General features: G+C 43.1%; 2 protein-coding genes across 2 annotated transcripts; one reads left to right on the plus strand and one right to left on the minus strand.

Annotated features, from left to right (window-relative positions):
* Positions 1-634: 634 nt before the first annotated feature.
* parp1 (poly (ADP-ribose) polymerase 1) lies at positions 635-16032 on the plus strand. The gene is made up of 21 exons (XM_038962270.1): positions 635-846; positions 2295-2457; positions 2607-2722; positions 2955-3169; positions 5459-5543; positions 5715-5831; positions 5985-6161; positions 9972-10134; positions 10416-10556; positions 10694-10933; positions 11078-11279; positions 11493-11688; positions 11867-11995; positions 12197-12403; positions 12851-12979; positions 13084-13182; positions 13548-13700; positions 13935-14062; positions 14158-14219; positions 14351-14465; positions 14763-16032. The coding sequence occupies exons 1-21, from the start codon at positions 724-726 to the stop codon at positions 14842-14844; spliced, it is 3042 nt and encodes a 1013-aa protein (XP_038818198.1). The 5' UTR covers positions 635-723; the 3' UTR covers positions 14845-16032.
* LOC120019497 (adenosine receptor A2b-like) lies at positions 3405-4505 on the minus strand. Its single transcript, XM_038962796.1, has one exon. The coding sequence runs from the start codon at positions 4503-4505 to the stop codon at positions 3405-3407; it is 1101 nt and encodes a 366-aa protein (XP_038818724.1).
* Positions 16033-17536: the final 1504 nt, after the last annotated feature.

Consider the following 17536-nt stretch of genomic DNA (forward strand, 5'->3'; position numbering starts at 1 on the left):
CAATTTTCGTGGTATCTAATCGCTAGTAATTACTATCTTGTCTCATCGCTACAACTCCCGTACGGGCTCGGGAGAGACGAAGGTCGAAAGTCATGCGTTCTCCGAAGCACAAGCCGCACTGCTTCTTAACACAGCGCGCCTCCAACCCGGAAGCCATCCGCACCAATGTGTCGGAGGAAACACCGTGCACCCGCCCCCCTTGGTTAGCGCGCACTGCGTCCCGAACTCCCACTTCTCCCACCTGCTGACCTCTGACATCACGTCACCTTCTAAGGAAATTACCTCGATTACAGCCTTTCCAGGAGTTAAATGCAACAACAAAACATTATTTATAAAAAGCAATCTGTTCATGTTTTTTGAACACTTTTGGTCGGAACAATTCTTCAACCAGTAAGATTTTAGGTAGCTTTCTTCAACAATCAATCGGTATATATATTCTTAATTTATAAGTCCAAAAATAGATCTTTAAAATAAAACCTTAAATTACAAATACTATCATTAATAAAATGTTATTCTTTTGAAATAAAAATGTTTTTTTGAGCGTTGGTTATCGTACTCTGTATTTGACTTTCTATGTCTTTTAGTACATCTTCCTCGATTGCTCTTGTCTGCGTTTCTGCGCGGGTACTCTGCACGCGGGCTGCATCTACATTGTAGTGGCTACTGCCAAGCAAGTTAGATTTACATTCAATCAATCTCATTTTGCGTCTAAACTCAACAAAAATGGCAGATGCACAAGAGGACAAGCTTTACAAAGCTGAATATGCCAAAAGTGGACGTGCTTCGTGCAAGAAATGTAAGGAAAACATTGCAAAGGATTCGCTGCGGATGGCTATCATGGTGCAGGTAACGTAGCTAGAGCGTCTTGTGATTTCCGAGAAAACTGCATAAGTGTGGACAATCTCAGAATCACTTATACGGTTGTTGTTTCTGCACTAAACAGCCCAGTATTGATATGTTGTGGATTTCCTTTACGAATATAGCATGTTTGTGTTGTCTTGATAGAACTCAATTGCGTTTAAATGGCTTCCGAAGGCTTAAATGAGAACGGGCTTTGATTCCTTCGCACCACCAGCGCATTCATTTTTCAATGATATGTCTCGGGCATGCATAGATGTGAAAGAAGTAAATGGAATGCAGACGGTGGGGAGAAGGAAGAAGAATTGTCGCAGGTTAAACATCTGTACTAACAAAGTGGATATTCGTACAATCCGTCGTGATGTATGTATTGTAACAGGCCCGCAATGTGGCTACTAATATGTGATTAGGATATAATTGGCAGTTTTCGCTACATAACAGAAGTTTTCCCTTTTCTGGTTTAGAATAATTGACTACTAAGTCATTTCGCTTCGTATAAACTGGTAGCATAACTGTCATACAGAACTCGGTTGTGCTAGTCAAATTCGTTTTTATCTGTATTGCAGTTGATTGGTGACGATGCCATGAACATGTATTGGGGTTAACATCTGTGCAAGAATTATATTCTTTTTTTACCTCAACAGTGTAAAATACACATCAATAACAGCCTAATAGGCTAATTTTGCTGGGGGCATTGAGGAGTTTCGTGTCTCCCCAACGGCATCTTTCCCAACGCGTTTCCATGGCAAATTTCCATTAGGTCGCGTTCCATTGACCTCTTTACCGCATCTATGCTACAGCTAGCGTTATGCCCTTGATTTCCAATAATTCAATTCAAGGACCTCTGGTAGCATCTGCCGCGTTAAAAACAATTCGGAACTTGGAAATCTCTGAATTTAGCGCGTTCATAACAACTGGTAACAACTTTTCTCCTACTGTAGAAAATCGTTTTGAATTGTCATCCAAGGTCCAACTCAGAATGCCAAGCTGGGAACTCGGGGCAGCTTTCTAGAACTCCGCCTTTCCGACCACAAGATCACTGGCGTCATGATTTGACCAAGTTTTTTCCGAGTTCAGTAGTTTTGAATGCACCATAGTAAGCTTGACCCATTTCCAAATTAGCTCAGGGAAAACTTCAGCAAGAGCGCTGAATGCAGTCATTTGTCATAATGACCGTTTAGGTACCTGTAATCTATACAATTTCTGAGCGTTGTGTGAATTGTGCCAAGAATTTCACATGAACCAATGTTTACACTTCACAAGTGAAATAAGTGACATAGCTTGCTAGATAAGATGGCAAGTGTGCCTGCTGGTGACAAGTGTTTTTTTTTTTTGTCACCCTGAGTCATATGAGCCTACAACCTGGACTATATATGTACAATGTAGTGTGATTTACCTTACCCACCATGACCCTCCCATTATTTTATTTTCCCCAGTCGCCCATGTTTGACGGTAAGGTGCCCCACTGGCACCACTTCTCCTGCTTCTGGCTGCGGGCGTCTGCCCATTCTCCTGCAGACATCGCTGGATTCTCTGACCTGCGATGGGAGGACCAGGAGAAGGTCAAGAAGGCCATCGAGACTGGGGGAGCTGCAGGAGGTCAGTCTTTAACCATTAACTTTTCTCCCAAGCGTGGAGTCATCTGTGTACCCCTTTGATGTCATTGAAATGGGACCCCAAAAAAATGTCATGCTCATTGACTGGAGGTCAGATTTCAAATAACACATTGGCTTCCCTCTTCCTCACAGGAAAAGGTGATGTGAAGGGTGGGGCCAAAGGAGAGAAGACTCTGAATGACTTTGCAGTGGAGTATGCCAAGTCAAACCGTAGCACATGTAAAGGGTGTGAGCAGAAAATTGAAAAGGTGAGGGATCAATATTTAGATCTGTTTATTTTTTTACATAGAGATGATCTGATATACACATGGCTGTAAAATGAATAGTTACAGTACAGCTATTCCTCAACATCTGTTCAGTGTAAAAAAATGAACGTTTTAGAATAGATTGTCAATGTACATAAATACTTGAATAGGTATCCCACATAAACCCAAATATACACTATCATAACAGCCCGAACTCCTCTCCTCTGTGCTCCAGGACCAGATCCGTGTATCTAAGAAGACGGTTGACCCAGAGAAGCCCCAGCTGGGGTTGATAGACCGCTGGTACCATACCGCCTGCTTTGTGGGCCGCAGGGAGGAGCTGGTCTTCAAACCAGAGTACAGCGCCACCCAGCTCAAAGGCTTTAACACACTCAGGGTGGAGGACAAGGAGGAGCTGAAGAGAAGGCTGCCCGCCATCAAATCTAAAGGGTGAGGCTTTCTCTAATGAAGCAAATAAAGTAGTCTGGTGTCCACAAACTTTAACTTTACTGGAATGTACATAGTGGTATATTAACGTTAGAATATCAGGAACACATCTCCCATCTAACAGTTCTGTTTATTGTAAAAGACAGTTCTCTGGGCATAACGACCACCAAATGGTACATAATCCTCATCAGTTGAACATTAAGTAATGGCGAATCAGACGGTACCAACGGGTCTTCGGTCAGGTCCGGTGGGTGGTGGTCCCCCCGCCATCGGCCGCGTCCTCCCAGTCCCCTAGAGCTCTACAGCAGAGGAAGATGGCCTTAAAGGTGTTCCGGAAGGTCTTCATCTTGTACGCGTACAGGAAGGGGTTAACGGCGGAGTTGGCGTGTGATAGGATAATGGCGGTGAGGAGGAGCTCCAGGGGTACAGGGCAGCCAGGGCAGAGCAGCAGGAAGCAGTTGATGACGTGCAGCGGTATCCAGCAGGCAGTGAAGAGGAAGAGGACGAGGAACAGCGACGTGGCTGTCTTTATCTCCCTCTTCATGCTGGCCGCCCGGGCCGCCTGCCCCTCCGCACCCCCCACGCCGCCCCCGCGCTCTGCTGCAATGCGCCGTACCTGCCGCTTGACTGTCACGAAGATCTTGGCGTAGATGAGGAACATGACCACCAGGGGCGCCAGCACGCAGGCAAAGAAGTTGAAGTAGACCATATAGGTCATGTCCACCACGAACACGAAGAAGCAGTAGCCCGAGTCGGGTGGTGTTTTGTGCCAGCCCATGAGGGGCACCAGGCCAATGAGGAAAGCCAGCACCCAGGTCACCAGGATAACTAGGATAGCGTTGCGTGGCGTCATGAGCGTGTGGTAGCGGAAGGGCAGGAAGATGGCCACGTAGCGCTCCACAGCTACAGCTAGCAGGCTGAAGATGGAGCTCTGGGTTAGCATGATGAGCACACTTAGCATCAGCAGACACAGGTAGAGGTTGTGGCGGGGCACGCCAACGCCAGTGAGGATGGCGCAAGGGATGGCCAGTGCACCCACGCAGATGTCGGCTACGGCCAGCGACACTAGGAAGTAGTTGGTGACAGTACGTAGCTTCCTGTTGAGGCCAACGGCGGCACACACCAGCAGGTTACCCACGGTGGAGAGGGTTGCTATGATGAGTTCAGCCACCATGTACACAACGTTTGGGGACACCACTAGGTCAGGGGGAGGAGTGGTGGAAGCGAGGAAGGAGGAGGAGGAGGAGGTCCAGAGGGGTTGAAGGTATGGGGGGAAGGTTGAGTTGTCGAAAAGAAGGGAGGTTGAGAGGTTCAGTGATACTGTGATGGTCTCTGTCATTTTCCTGAAATTGAGAGAAAGGGAAGTCAGACTTGCTTACTGTAACATTGTGAAAATTGTCTTAAAGTGGTTCTGATTTTAAATGATTCCTTATTGATTTACTACATAAAAATGCAGTTTTGGTAAAGAAAGGGCTACTTACCAAACAGTAGCTAGTCAGAATAATGATGCTTAAAACGAAGAATGTCCGTCTTGTTCTGTGCCTGACTCTCCCTCTCTAATGAAGAGCAGTGTTTGTCAGGAGGACTTGTGAGAAAGGGAATGCATTAGTATTGATCTGCTGCCATCTCTACAAAGTACCAGCTCTCTCCCAACAACTGCTACTGCTATGACCACACACAGGCTGAGTGTGTGCACAAGGCAGAGATGGGTCGTTTTTATAGATTCTATCATAGGAGGTGGATGTTTTTTGGTGTTTGTTTCCTGTCCTGTGAGTCAGGTGGTGACCACTATGGGACAATGTGTTTAAGGGGCAGTGATTGACAGATGTTTAGAGGGACAGGATAGGCCTCTGGGAAGCTGATTAATTTCCCTCCTGAAGGGGAGAGGTTGACCGGAGGGAGGGGCAGAGGGTGACAGGGTGACATCCTAATCACCCACAGAGTCACAGGGACGTGTAGTAACTTGAATCATCTCCAGAGACCGGGTGATGTGCGTCTCCACCGGGTGTCAGGACACTAATGAATCTCCCTGATTAATGAAGGTGTCAGGTTTGTTTGACTATCCTTGGATAAGGCTCTGCTCCCAACAGGCCTCATTTACAAAGTTAATGGGGAAGTCAGTGCCTGTCAAGTTCCTTCAGGAAGTTTTCAACAGCAAAACTTTCTCTTGAAGGATGAATTACAGAATGGTGTGATTTGAAATGTTGCTTGTAAATGTTTTGCTTGGTAGATAAATTGGTTCCTGCATAGAGAATGTAAACAAATAATTTATTTTCCCTGTTTTTCCCTCAGAAAGAGAAAGACTGATGAGGTAGATGGAGAAGGGGCATCGAAGAAGGATGAGGAGGAGAAGAAGAAAGTGGAGTTGCAGATGAAGGTTCACTCCTGAAAATTGCGGAAATGCCTTAACATTAATATTTCTTTACTTCATCAAATTAGTAACATAATGTCATTGTTGTCATTTTGTATGTGTGTATGCAACTATATGCCCATAGGTTTTGCGAGTGATGTTTTCCAAACCCCCTCTTGTGTGGTTGTGTGTGTACAGGAGCAGAGCCAGCTGATCTGGGGCATCAAGGACAAGCTCAGGCAGTTCTGTTCCACCAACGACATGAAGGAGCTGCTCATCGCCAACGGACAGGAAGTGCCCTCTGGAGAGTCCAATGTAAGGAGGCTCACTATGTATCTGTCTCAGTAGCTGTCTTTCTATCTGTCCATTTCTGCGGTCTGTCTTGTTTAACTGTGTAAACGTGTGTGGTTTGTGTGTTTGCGTGATGGGTCAAACAGCCAGTCAAATAGTGTGTTGTTTGATTGCCAGGTGGTGGACAGCCTAGGAGACTGCATGGCCTTTGGCGCACTGAATCCCTGCGAGGAGTGCCAGGGCCAGCTGGTGTTCAAGAGCGACGCCTACTACTGCACTGGAGACCTCTCCGCCTGGACCAAGTGTGTGTTCAAGACCCAGCTGCCCAACCGCAAGGGCTGGGTCATCCCCAAGGTAGGCCCCCTTCTTTGGGTTCAGAGTGTCTGTAGAGTTTGATGTTCATGTACACTGCTGCTACTCGCTGTTTATGATCTATGCATAGTCACTTTACCTGTACCTACATGTACATATTACCTCGACTAACCTGTACCCCCGCACATTGACTCAGTACCGGTACCCCATGTATATAGCTTCGGTATTGTTTAGTTAGTACTATTTTCCTAACTCTATTTTCTTAACCTCTCTGGGATATGTGGGACGCCAACATCAAGTGAAAATGCAGAGCGCCAAATTCAAATGAATTACTATAAAAAAATTTACTTTCATGAAATCACACATGCAATACACCAAATTAAAGCTACACTTGTTGTGAATCCAGCCAACGTGATTTCCAGATTTCAAAAAGGCTTTATGACGAAAGCACACCAAACGATTATGTTAGGTCAGTACATAGTCACAGATAAACACAGCCATTTTTCCAGCCAAAGAGAGGAGTCACAAAAAGCAGAAATAGAGATAAAATTAATCCCTAACCTTTGATGATCTTCATCAGATGACACTCATAGGACTTCATGTTACACAATACATGCATGTTTTGTTCAATAAAGTTCATATTTATATCCAAATATCTCAGTTTACATTGGCGCGATACGTTCAGTAATGTTTTGCTTCCAAAACATCCGGTGATTTTGCAGAGAGCCACATCAATTTACAGAAATACTCATCATAAATGTTGATAAAAATACATGTGTTATGCATGGAACTTTAGATAAACTTCTCCTTAATGCAACCGCTGTGTCAGATTTAAAAAAAGCTTTACCGAAAAAGCACACCATGCAATAATCTGAGTACAGAGCTCAAACAAGCCATACAGATATCCGCCATGTTGTGGAGTCAACAAAGTCAGAAATAGCATTATAAATATTCACTTACCTTTGATGATCTTCATCAGAATGCACTCCCAGGAATCCCAGTTCCACAATAAATGTTTGATATGTTCGATAAAGTCCATTTATGTCCAAATACCTCCTTTTTGTTTGCGCGTTTAGTACACAATCCAAACTCACGATGCGCGGGCAGGTCCAGGCGAAAGTTCAGACAGTCATATTACAGTTCGTAGAAACATGTCAAACTAAGTATAGAATCAATCTTTAACTTCTTATGGCTGCGGCCCGACGTCGGTACACTTATGACAACAGCCAGCTCAAAGTGCAGGGCGCGAAATTCAAAAGATATTTTTTTTTTAATATTTAACTTTCACACATTAACAAGTCCAATACAGCATATGAAAGGTACACATCTTGTGAATCCAGCCAACATGTCCGATTTTTAAAATGTTTTACAGGGAAGACACAATATGTAAATCTATTAGCTAACCACGTTAGCAAAAGACACCACTTTTTTTACTCCAACAGTTTTTTACTCCATCAGTAGCTATCACAAATTCGACCAAATAAAGATATAAATAGCCACTAACCAAGAAACAACTTCATCAGATGACAGTCTGATAACATATTTATTGTATAGCATATGTTTTGTTAGAAAAATGTGCATATTTCAGGTATAAATCATAGTTTACATTGCAGCTACAATCAGAAATTCCACCGAAAGCAGCCATAATATTTACAGACACCAACGTCAAATACCTAATTACTCATCATAAAACATTTCTGAAAAATACATAGTGTACAGCAATTGAAAGACAGGCATCTTGTGATTCCAGACAATATTTCCGATTTATCAAGTGTTTTACAGCGAAAACACAATAGAGCGTTATATTAGCGTACCACAATAGCCAAAAACACAAGCAATTTCCCATTAGCAAAAGTTAGCGATCGTAACAAACAACAAAAGATATATAATTTTTGACTAACCTTGATTTTCTTCATCAGATGACAGTCCTATAACATCAGGTTATACATACACTTATGTTTTGTTCGAAAATGTGCATATTTAGAGCTGAAATCAGTGGTTACACATTGTGCTAACGTAGCATCTTTTTCCCACAACGTCTAAACAGCAACGATATTTTTCTGACACGTTTTCTGACACACATATTCTGACCAAATAGCTATTCATAAACATAAGTAAAAAATACATGTTGTATCGGAAATGATAGATCCATTAGTTCTTAATGAAATCGCAGTGTTAGAATTCAAAACAATAACTTCATTACGACATCCAGCTTCGGTATAGCTGAGTACCCCAAAGTTGGGCGCCCACGACTAATTCACATGCACCACAGATATATGAATTAGCATCATAAAATGTTTCTTACTTTTGGTGATCTTCCGTCAGAATGTTGGACAAGGTGTCCTTTGTCAAGAACAGTCGTTGTTTGTATTCAGAACGTTCATTTTCCCTCTCGATTTAGCACGCACACTTGCCAAGTGGCACAAAGCTCTCCAAGTCAACAAACGGAAGAGAACGGAACACGGCAAAACTCCCGAAAAATTTTCAATAATCTGATGAAACTATATTGAAAAAACATACTTTACGATGATATGGTCACATGTATCAAATAAAATCATAGCCGGAGATATTAGTCGTCCATAACGACAGCTAAACAGAAGGCAAATCCATGTCCCTTTCGCGCGCTCCAGAAAACAGAAAATGGACGGTCACGTCATACAAAGAGCTGTTATTCCACCTCAGACCAAGATAAACACGAAATTTCTTCTCTCACCGCCTCTTGACACCCAGGGGAAGGTGTATGAAGTGCACGTAGACTCTTACGTATCATGCCCATGTATAGGCAGGGAGTAGAAGAGAGCCTCGGTTTCAGACATTCCACTTCCTGGTCAGGAAGTGTGCTGCAGAATGACTTCTGTTTCACTCAGAGAAATAATTCAAACGGTTTTAGAAACGAGTGTTTTCTATCAAATAGTAATAATAATATGCATATTGTACGAGCAAGAATTGAGTACGAGGCCATTTGAAATGGGCACCTTTTATCTGGCTACTCAATACTGCCCCTGCAGCCCAAACAGGTTAAGATGTTTTTATCATAAATCTTCAATAATATTCCAACCTGAGAATTCCTTTGTCTGTAGAATTGCAATGGAACGCAAGCTAACTCTCTCACGTGAACGTGCATGACCAGCTCATGCCACTCTGGCAGACCTCTGACTCATTCAGCTCCCATTCCCCTCCTTCACAGTAGAAGCATCAAACAAGGTTCTAAAGACTGTTGACATCTAGCGGAAGCCTTAGAAAGTGCAATATGACCCCATAGACACTGTATATTCGATAGGCAAAGAGTTGAAAAACTACAAACCTCAGATTTCCCACTTCCTGGTTGGATTTTTTCTCAGGTTTTTGCCTGCCATATGAGTTCTGTTATACTCACAGACATCATTCAAACAGTTTTAGAAACTTCAGAGTGTTTTCTATCCAAATCTACTAATTATATGCATATTCTAGCTTTTAGGGCTGAGTAGCAGGCAGTTTACTCTGGGCACCTTTTTATCCAAGCTAATCAATACTGCCCCCCTGTCCCAAAGAAGTTAACTGCATTGTTGGTTAAGGGCTTGTAAGTAAGCATTTAACCGTAAGGTCTACTACACCCATTGTATTTCGTGCATGTAACAAATAGAATTTCATTTATCTGGGTTGTGTTCAGTTGGGAAAACTATGCAAAAAGTTTTGCAACAGAAAATGAAAAAGCAATTTCTTATTGGACAAGTTCACATAGTACCTGCTTGTTTTGGACTGTTTTCTTCGGTGTCGTGCCTAATGAATTCGACAAAGATCTCAGATATAACTCACTATGCTCTTGTGAATGTCAAACGCTAACATCTCCTCCTCTGATCTATTCCTCTGCAGGAGTTCCATGAGCTTCCCTTCCTCAAGAAGTTCAAGTTTAAGAGACAGGACCGGGTGTTCCCCAAGGTGTCCGCCGCCCCTCCCCCAGCCTCCTCTGCATCCGCTCCAGTCCCCAGTGCCTCCAGTGCTCCCAGTATACCCCTCCCAGAGGGAGCCCCTGCAGGTAAGCAGAAACCAGTAGGAGAATGTGGTGTAGTGGGCCAACTTGTTGGAATGACTTGAGTCATTATATCTTCTCATTGTGCTGAAGAATCTGGCCGAAATGGAGATGCCTCTTTTCGAGTAAAAGAACAATGATTTCACTCTATATTTTTGCTTCTCTATTCTACAGTGAATATATTCTCTTGTTCCTAAGTGCGATGCTAGAACATGACCAGCCCCATTCATAGTATTGGAATGGTAATTCTGTCTATATCGGTTCCTCTCCCCTCTCCTCCCCTGTAGATAAGCCTCTGACAGGGATGAAGTTGCTGACTGTGGGCAAGCTGAGACAGAACAAGGACGAGCTGAAGGCTGCCGTGGAGGAGCTGGGCGGGAAGATCACCGGCACAGCCAATAAGGCTACTCTCTGCCTCAGCACCAAGAGTGAGTAGCCAGTCAATCAGAGGGGGCTGTTGGATTCAACTTTTGCGCACCCTTACAGTAACACATTTTCAGAAGGATAGGTTGGATTTCTTTGTTTTCTCTAGTTTGACATCTTTGGTGTGCTCTTTTTATCACAGAGGAGGTAGAGAAGATGAGTAAGAAGATGGAGGAGGCGGAGGAGGCGGGCGTGCGCGTGGTCTCGGAGGACTTCCTCACTGACATCAAGTCCTCGGGCAAGGCCCTGCAGGAGCTGGTCTCCCTGCATGCCATCTCCCCCTGGGGGGCCGAGGTCAAACTAGAGACCCAGGCTCAGTCAGCGGCCTCCAGGTCTGGAGCCATGGCTGGCAAGAGCACCAAAAGGGTGAAGGAGGAGGAAGGTATGGAATCGGAAGTAACGTTGAGTAACTGAACTGACTGTTATCGTGGAGTATTTCGTTTTTACAGGCTGCTATGGTAGAGCGTATGGCAGTTGGGTCAATTCCACTTTTACAGTTGTAACAATCTAATTTCTGCTTTTTCAGGTGTTAACAAGGCCAGTAAGAAGATGAAGCTTACTGTGAAAGGAGGAGCAGCAGTGGACCCAGACTCATGTCTAGAGAACAGTGCTCATGTCCTGGATCAGAACGGCAAGATCTTCAGCGCTACGCTAGGTCTGGTGGACATCGTCAGGGGAACCAACTCCTACTACAAACTGCAGCTGCTGGAGGACGATGTGCATAAACGGTTAGTCTATCCTCTGGGTAAAAGGGTCCTGAAAGGGGGCCACTTCCTCTCATCCCTCTCTTTATCCTCCCCATTCACCACTCCTCTCTCCCTCATGCTACTCTCTCTGCTTTCCCTGTATTTCCTCTTTCTCCCTTACCTCTTTCTTGTCCCCATTCCAGCTCATCTCACCCTTCTCTTTCCTCTCCCTCTGTCTTTCTTCTCTGTGTGTAGGTACTGGGTGTTCCGCTCCTGGGGCAGAGTGGGCACCACCATCGGGGGAAATAAGCTGGATAAGTTCCATGATAAGAACTCTGCCATGGACAACTTCCTGGGTGTGTACGAAGAGAAGACAGGCAACGCCTGGGGCTCTTCCCACTTCACCAAGTATCCCAACAGGTTCTACCCTCTGGAGATCGACTACGGTCAGGTACAGCTTGAACACACAGACACACACAAGACCATTTGTGTTCATATTTAATAATTTGTGCATTTGACTTGACAGGCCTACTTTTAATTGAGAAATGTATACTGTGGCCTTCACCGGTTAACCCTGATTGGCCCATCCTATCTCTGTCCCATATCTGATTGGTTGTTTTCCCCACCAGGATGAGGAGGCGGTGAAGAGGCTGACAGCTAGTGCTGGCACAAACTCTCTGCTGGCCAAGCCTGTCCAGGAACTCATCAGGACCATCTTTGATGTGGAGAGCATGAAGAAGGCCATGGTGGAGTTTGAGGTGGGTACTGAGTTGGTGGAGAGAGTGTGTGTGTGTGTGTGTGTGTGTGTGTGTGTGTGTGTGTGTGTGTGTGTGTGTGTGTGTGTGTGTGTGTGTGTTGGTTTTTCTCAATGTGTATTTTTGTCCAAATGTGACCCCCATTTCCCCCTCTAATTTCTCTTCATTGAGAATGAGTCATTCAGCTTTTGTCTTTCCTGTCAGATTGACCTGCAGAAGATGCCGCTGGGGAAGCTGAGTAAGAGGCAGATCCAGAGTGCCTACGCCCTCCTCAGTGAGGTGCAGCAGGCTGTATCGGACAGTTCCTTAGAGTCCCACATTCTGGACCTGTCCAATCGCTTCTACACCCTCATACCTCACGACTTTGGCATGAAGAAACCACCGCTGCTCAGCAACCTTGACTACATTCAGGTGAGGACACCTGTGTTCTCTCTCACGCTCATCCTCTCAATCAAATGAATTTATTAGCAATTGTCACAAAGTGCTTATACAGAAACTGAGCCTAAAACCCTAGAGAGCGAGCAAGGCAGATGTAGAAGCACAGTGGCTAGGAAAAACTCCCTAGAAAGGCAGGCTCTGAGGGGTGACCAGTCATCTTCTGGCTGTACCGGGTGGAGATTTTAAGAGTACGTGGTTATTAAGGCCAGAGTTTTCTGGCCTTAATGGCTCTCTCCCCAACCAAGAGAACTGGAATGGAGACTTGAGTCATACATTTTTCAGACCTCCAGCTCTAAGCGTACACAGTCAGTCAATTATCCTGAGGTACTTGAACCAAAGGAGTCTAGTTGAGTTTATTTCTAAACTCTTCAGTGAGTGATGGTAGATGTTTTTAACCCTTTGTGTCCCACTACCGTCCAGGCTAAGGTCCAGATGTTGGACAACCTGCTGGACATTGAAGTGGCCTACAGTCTGCTGAAAGGAGGGGCCGAGGATAACAAGAAGGACCCTATCGACATCAACTATGAGAAACTCAAAACCAAGATTGAGGTACAGTAGGGACTGGTGGTTTTTCAATGCTACTCTCTATTGTGAATACAGTGCTCTAAAAGTTATGAACTATGAATGTGTTGTAATTGCCATCCACCTTGCAGGTTGTTGACAAGACCACAAAGGAGGCAGAGATCATTCTGCAGTATGTCAAGAACACACACGCTGCTACACACAACACCTACACACTGGAAGTTGAGGAGGTAAGATTTTCCTGAGAAGCTCACACACACACACACACACACACATCACAACTGCTTCTACCAGACTCTTATTAGGACTGCTACATACTGCATAATTTAAACACTTGCACCCTAATATCCCCTTCCCCAAAACACATATAAATATTGGACTATAAGTTGTGCCTTCCTGTATTATACCTGTGATAAAATGTCTATTCTACTGAACCATTTACTCTATATTCCTATTCTTATATTTTATTATTTCTTACTGTTGCATTGTTGAGAAGGAACCTTCAAGTAAGCATTTCTATGGACGGTGTATACCATGTGTATCCCTTACATACGACTAATAAAACTTCTGTGGTGTCTCGCTTCCGCCCTCTCAGATCTTCAAGATCGTTAGGGAGGGAGAGTACCAGCAGTACCGCCCGTTCCAGGATCTGCCCAATCGACAGCTTCTGTGGCACGGTTCTCGTGCCACCAACTACGCTGGTATCCTTTCTCAGGGTCTGCGTATCGCCCCTCCTGAAGCCCCCGTGGTGAGTGTCCACCTCGCACTACAGCGCCAGCTAATGCTTGGGATGCATAGCGGAAGTTCCTCCTTTTGTTTTTTATTATAGCTGATCAACATGGTATTATTTTTAGCACCCGGTGACATGGTCTTGTATGCAGTCCATATTTATCATTATATGGCAACAGCTCCGGTTCAAATTCACCTTTACTACGTTGTGACATTTGAAAAACGCTCATGATGTTGTCTTGATACATTCCAGACGGGTTACATGTTTGGCAAAGGTGTGTACTTTGCCGACATGGTGTCCAAGTCGGCCAACTACTGCCACACCTCCCAGTCCGACCCAACTGGCCTACTTCTACTGGGAGAGGTCGCCCTCGGAAACATGTGAGTGACGGCTCAGGTTTATAGAATCCTTTTAATATTCCATATTCTCTGCAATCCCAACTATCGTTATTGATATTTGTTTATTTTTTGTACAGGCATGAACTGAAGAAGGCCTCACACATCACAAAACTACCCAAGGGTAAACACAGCGTGAAAGGTAAGGCGATTTTAGATCATATTTACATAATTGAAAAGGCCGTATACAATCATGCAATATTTAGACACATTTATATTACTGTAACTTACTTGGCACTTAACTCATTATTTTCTTCCTTCTCTCCCTGTTAGGTTTGGGTCGAAACGCCCCAGATCCTAGTGCCACTGTCACTTTAGACGGGGTGCAAGTGCCTCTGGGAAAAGGAACCAACACCAACATCGACGACACGAGTCTGCTGTACAACGAGTATCCTTTGCTTCCTCTGAGGGCCTCTGCCTGTCTTCTGAATCTGAGTCTTATACTTTTGCCCATTTTCATCCAAGTGGGTTTGTGCACTGCCTCGTCAATAGAATTTAAAACCATCTCTACTACATTGTTATTACACATGTACGAGGTTGAGAGATAGATATGTGTCCTGTTATCAAGACGAGTTTACAATCTTTTGTTGTATTTCTGTTTTAGGAATGTAACTTGCATCGAATAATATGACATGCCCCCACACTGTTCCCTAGTTCCTATTTCGCTTAACCTTGCCTCCTCCAGATACATTGTGTATGATGTGGCACAGGTGAACCTGAAGTACCTGTTGAAGATCAAGTTCAACTACCAGATGTCCATGTGGTGAATGGGTTGTAGTTGACCACCACCGGCTCTCCAGAAGGATCCAGCCGACCAGCCCCCATCCCACAACAAGAGACATTTTGAACCTTCCCAACCTAATACCGTGTTCTGTTTTCATTTTGTAGTTTAAAATCTTAGCCACTATACACATGGCTTATTGCAATAGCGGATAGCCTTAAATAGGATAGATGTATTGGCCTTGTTTTATGCACCTTAGTACCTGTTTGACTATACTAGGTTGGTATTGGTTATTAAGACTGGATCGTAAGGTCAGAGTTCAACAATCAGAATGGCTGAATTAAGGCACCTGTGGAAAGAGATTGTCATTGCAAGACAAGAAAAGCGATATGACCAACACTGGTCTGTTAAATGTTAGGTTTTTTTGGTTTACTTGTGTACCCATAGTCCAATGTAGTATTTGAGGTAAAAGCAATGCTGTTTTTTTTACAATTTTTTAATATTACTCTTAAAACTGAAATTTTTCATCTATGGTCAGTTTCAACGGGCATAATGAGATGTTTCCCCAATGAGTCATTTCTCTTCACCCAGTCCACTTCATTCCAGCCAAAGGGTATTAGTTGGTAAATCGGCACACCCTGTGAACACATACAAACCATGGATGACACTTTACTAGAACTTACTAGTAATAGAACTGTTAAGATAAATACTTTGTAGACTGTTCGTAAGGAGTCAATACTAAGTTTGACCTGTATAATATGCTTTGTTTTTTTCAGTCTCAATCTGTCTTTGTCAAGGTTGACCCTGTAAAAAATAGGTTTGTGCTGACAGCGTTTTGTCCACGTATTCTATAAATAAATGTTTGACTTGGAGTGGTGAGAGACTGTTGGTTTTGTTCTATCCACTGTATTTTTTTCCACCGCTCAGAATAAAGCATTTTGTTAATCTTACCTTCTTACAAATGGCAACTTTGAACTCCTGTATTTCCATTGTCTAAATTACAAATATTGTTGTGCAAAGCCAACCCATCACATGGCAGGCATTCTTGTCATTACTTGCTTTATGATGTCTGGAGAATTCATGTTGGGAACTAATTTGTCATAAAACACCCCCAGTTGGCCCACTTACTTCATTTGGGTGTGTCCTCTGAGCCCTGTGTTACAAAGGGGAGGGGGGCAGATTTGTTTTCTTCTGCTCGTTGCTCTGCTGCTAATAAAGGACTAGTAAAGGCCCAGTGTACTACTTTTGTGCATTTGTAACTTGAGTCTGATAATTATCTGTACAAAACAGTTAATCCGATAATTGTGGAATATAAAAATACTTCCTTTATATTTTCAAGTGTCTTGAAATTAACTTATTTCTATGTGAGAACTGAAATGGTCTGTTCATTCCTTTTCCATTTTAGTAGATACTCTTATCCAGAGCAACTTACAGTAGTGAATGCATAATGTCATACTTTTTCATACGGGTCCCCCCTTGGAATCAAACCCACAACCTTAGCATTGCAAGTACCATGCTCTACCAACTGAGCCACATCACAAACCATTTGATTGCTCAATTACTGTTTTTGCATAGGTTTTTTTCAGTGATGGAAAGCCTACAGGTACAAACCTAGATGACCAGGCAATGTACAATACAGTAATGTATTACATTAAGTGGTTTGTAAGGATGGAAAATTAATACTGCACAAAAAGTGTTTGTTTTCCATGTTATTTGATTAAAAAATATATATTTTGATGTGCATGTTTTGTGTCTTTGACCATAACTTTGCACCTTTTGATGTAAATGTTTGAGTACAGGGTTTTGTTATTTCTGTATTCCATTAGAATGACAGTTGCAGAGAAAGGGATGGGACAACGACTCTTTCAATTCCAACAACTGAATTCTGCAAGATACTGTTCTTAATTATACAAAGCATGCCAAAGCTGAGATGCTGAACATTTTTTTTGCCTGCACTACTGACTTCTATATCGGTCCGCTAATACCAGTGGTGGAAAAAGTACCCAATTGTCATACTTGAGTAAAAGTATAGATACACTTTTACTTGAGTCATTTTCTATTAAGGTAAGTCAACCAGTAAAATACTACTTGAGTAAAGGTCAAAGTATTTGGTTCTAAATATACTTAAGTATCAAAAGTAAAAGTATAAAATATTTCAAATTACTTATATTAAGCAAAGCAGATGGCACCATTTTCTTGTTTTTAAAATGTACAGATAGCCAGGGGCACACTCCAACACTCAGACAAGTCCGCCAGTTCAGAGGCAGTAGGGATGACAAGGGATTTTCTTTTGATAAGTGTGTGAATTGGACCATTTTCCTGTCCTGCTAAGCATTCAAAATGTAACGTTTGGGTGTCAGGGAAAATGTAGGGAGTGAAAAGTGTGTTCTTTTTTTTAGGAATGTAGTAAAGTAAATGTTGCCCAAAACATAAATAATAATGTACAGATACCCCAAAAAACGACTTAAGTAGTTCTTTAAAGTATTTTTTACTTAAGTACTTTACACCACTGGCCAATACTAGTTAAGGCCTACTTTTGCGAAAAATATATATTTTTTTACATTTTTATTTTTTTATTCTGATTTTTCAGGGGGTGCTGCAGCACCCTAAGCATCCCTACTTCCCACAGCTATGGTTGATGAGCTTCTGCATGGTCCAGTAACTCATGAAGCCCTCTCATTAATGTATTATTGTCTTGTCAAGGTTAATTATACAGGGATATCTATGGAGTTAGCATG

This window comes from Salvelinus namaycush, chromosome 24 (assembly GCF_016432855.1).
Source record: "Salvelinus namaycush isolate Seneca chromosome 24, SaNama_1.0, whole genome shotgun sequence".
NCBI lineage: Eukaryota > Metazoa > Chordata > Actinopteri > Salmoniformes > Salmonidae > Salvelinus > Salvelinus namaycush.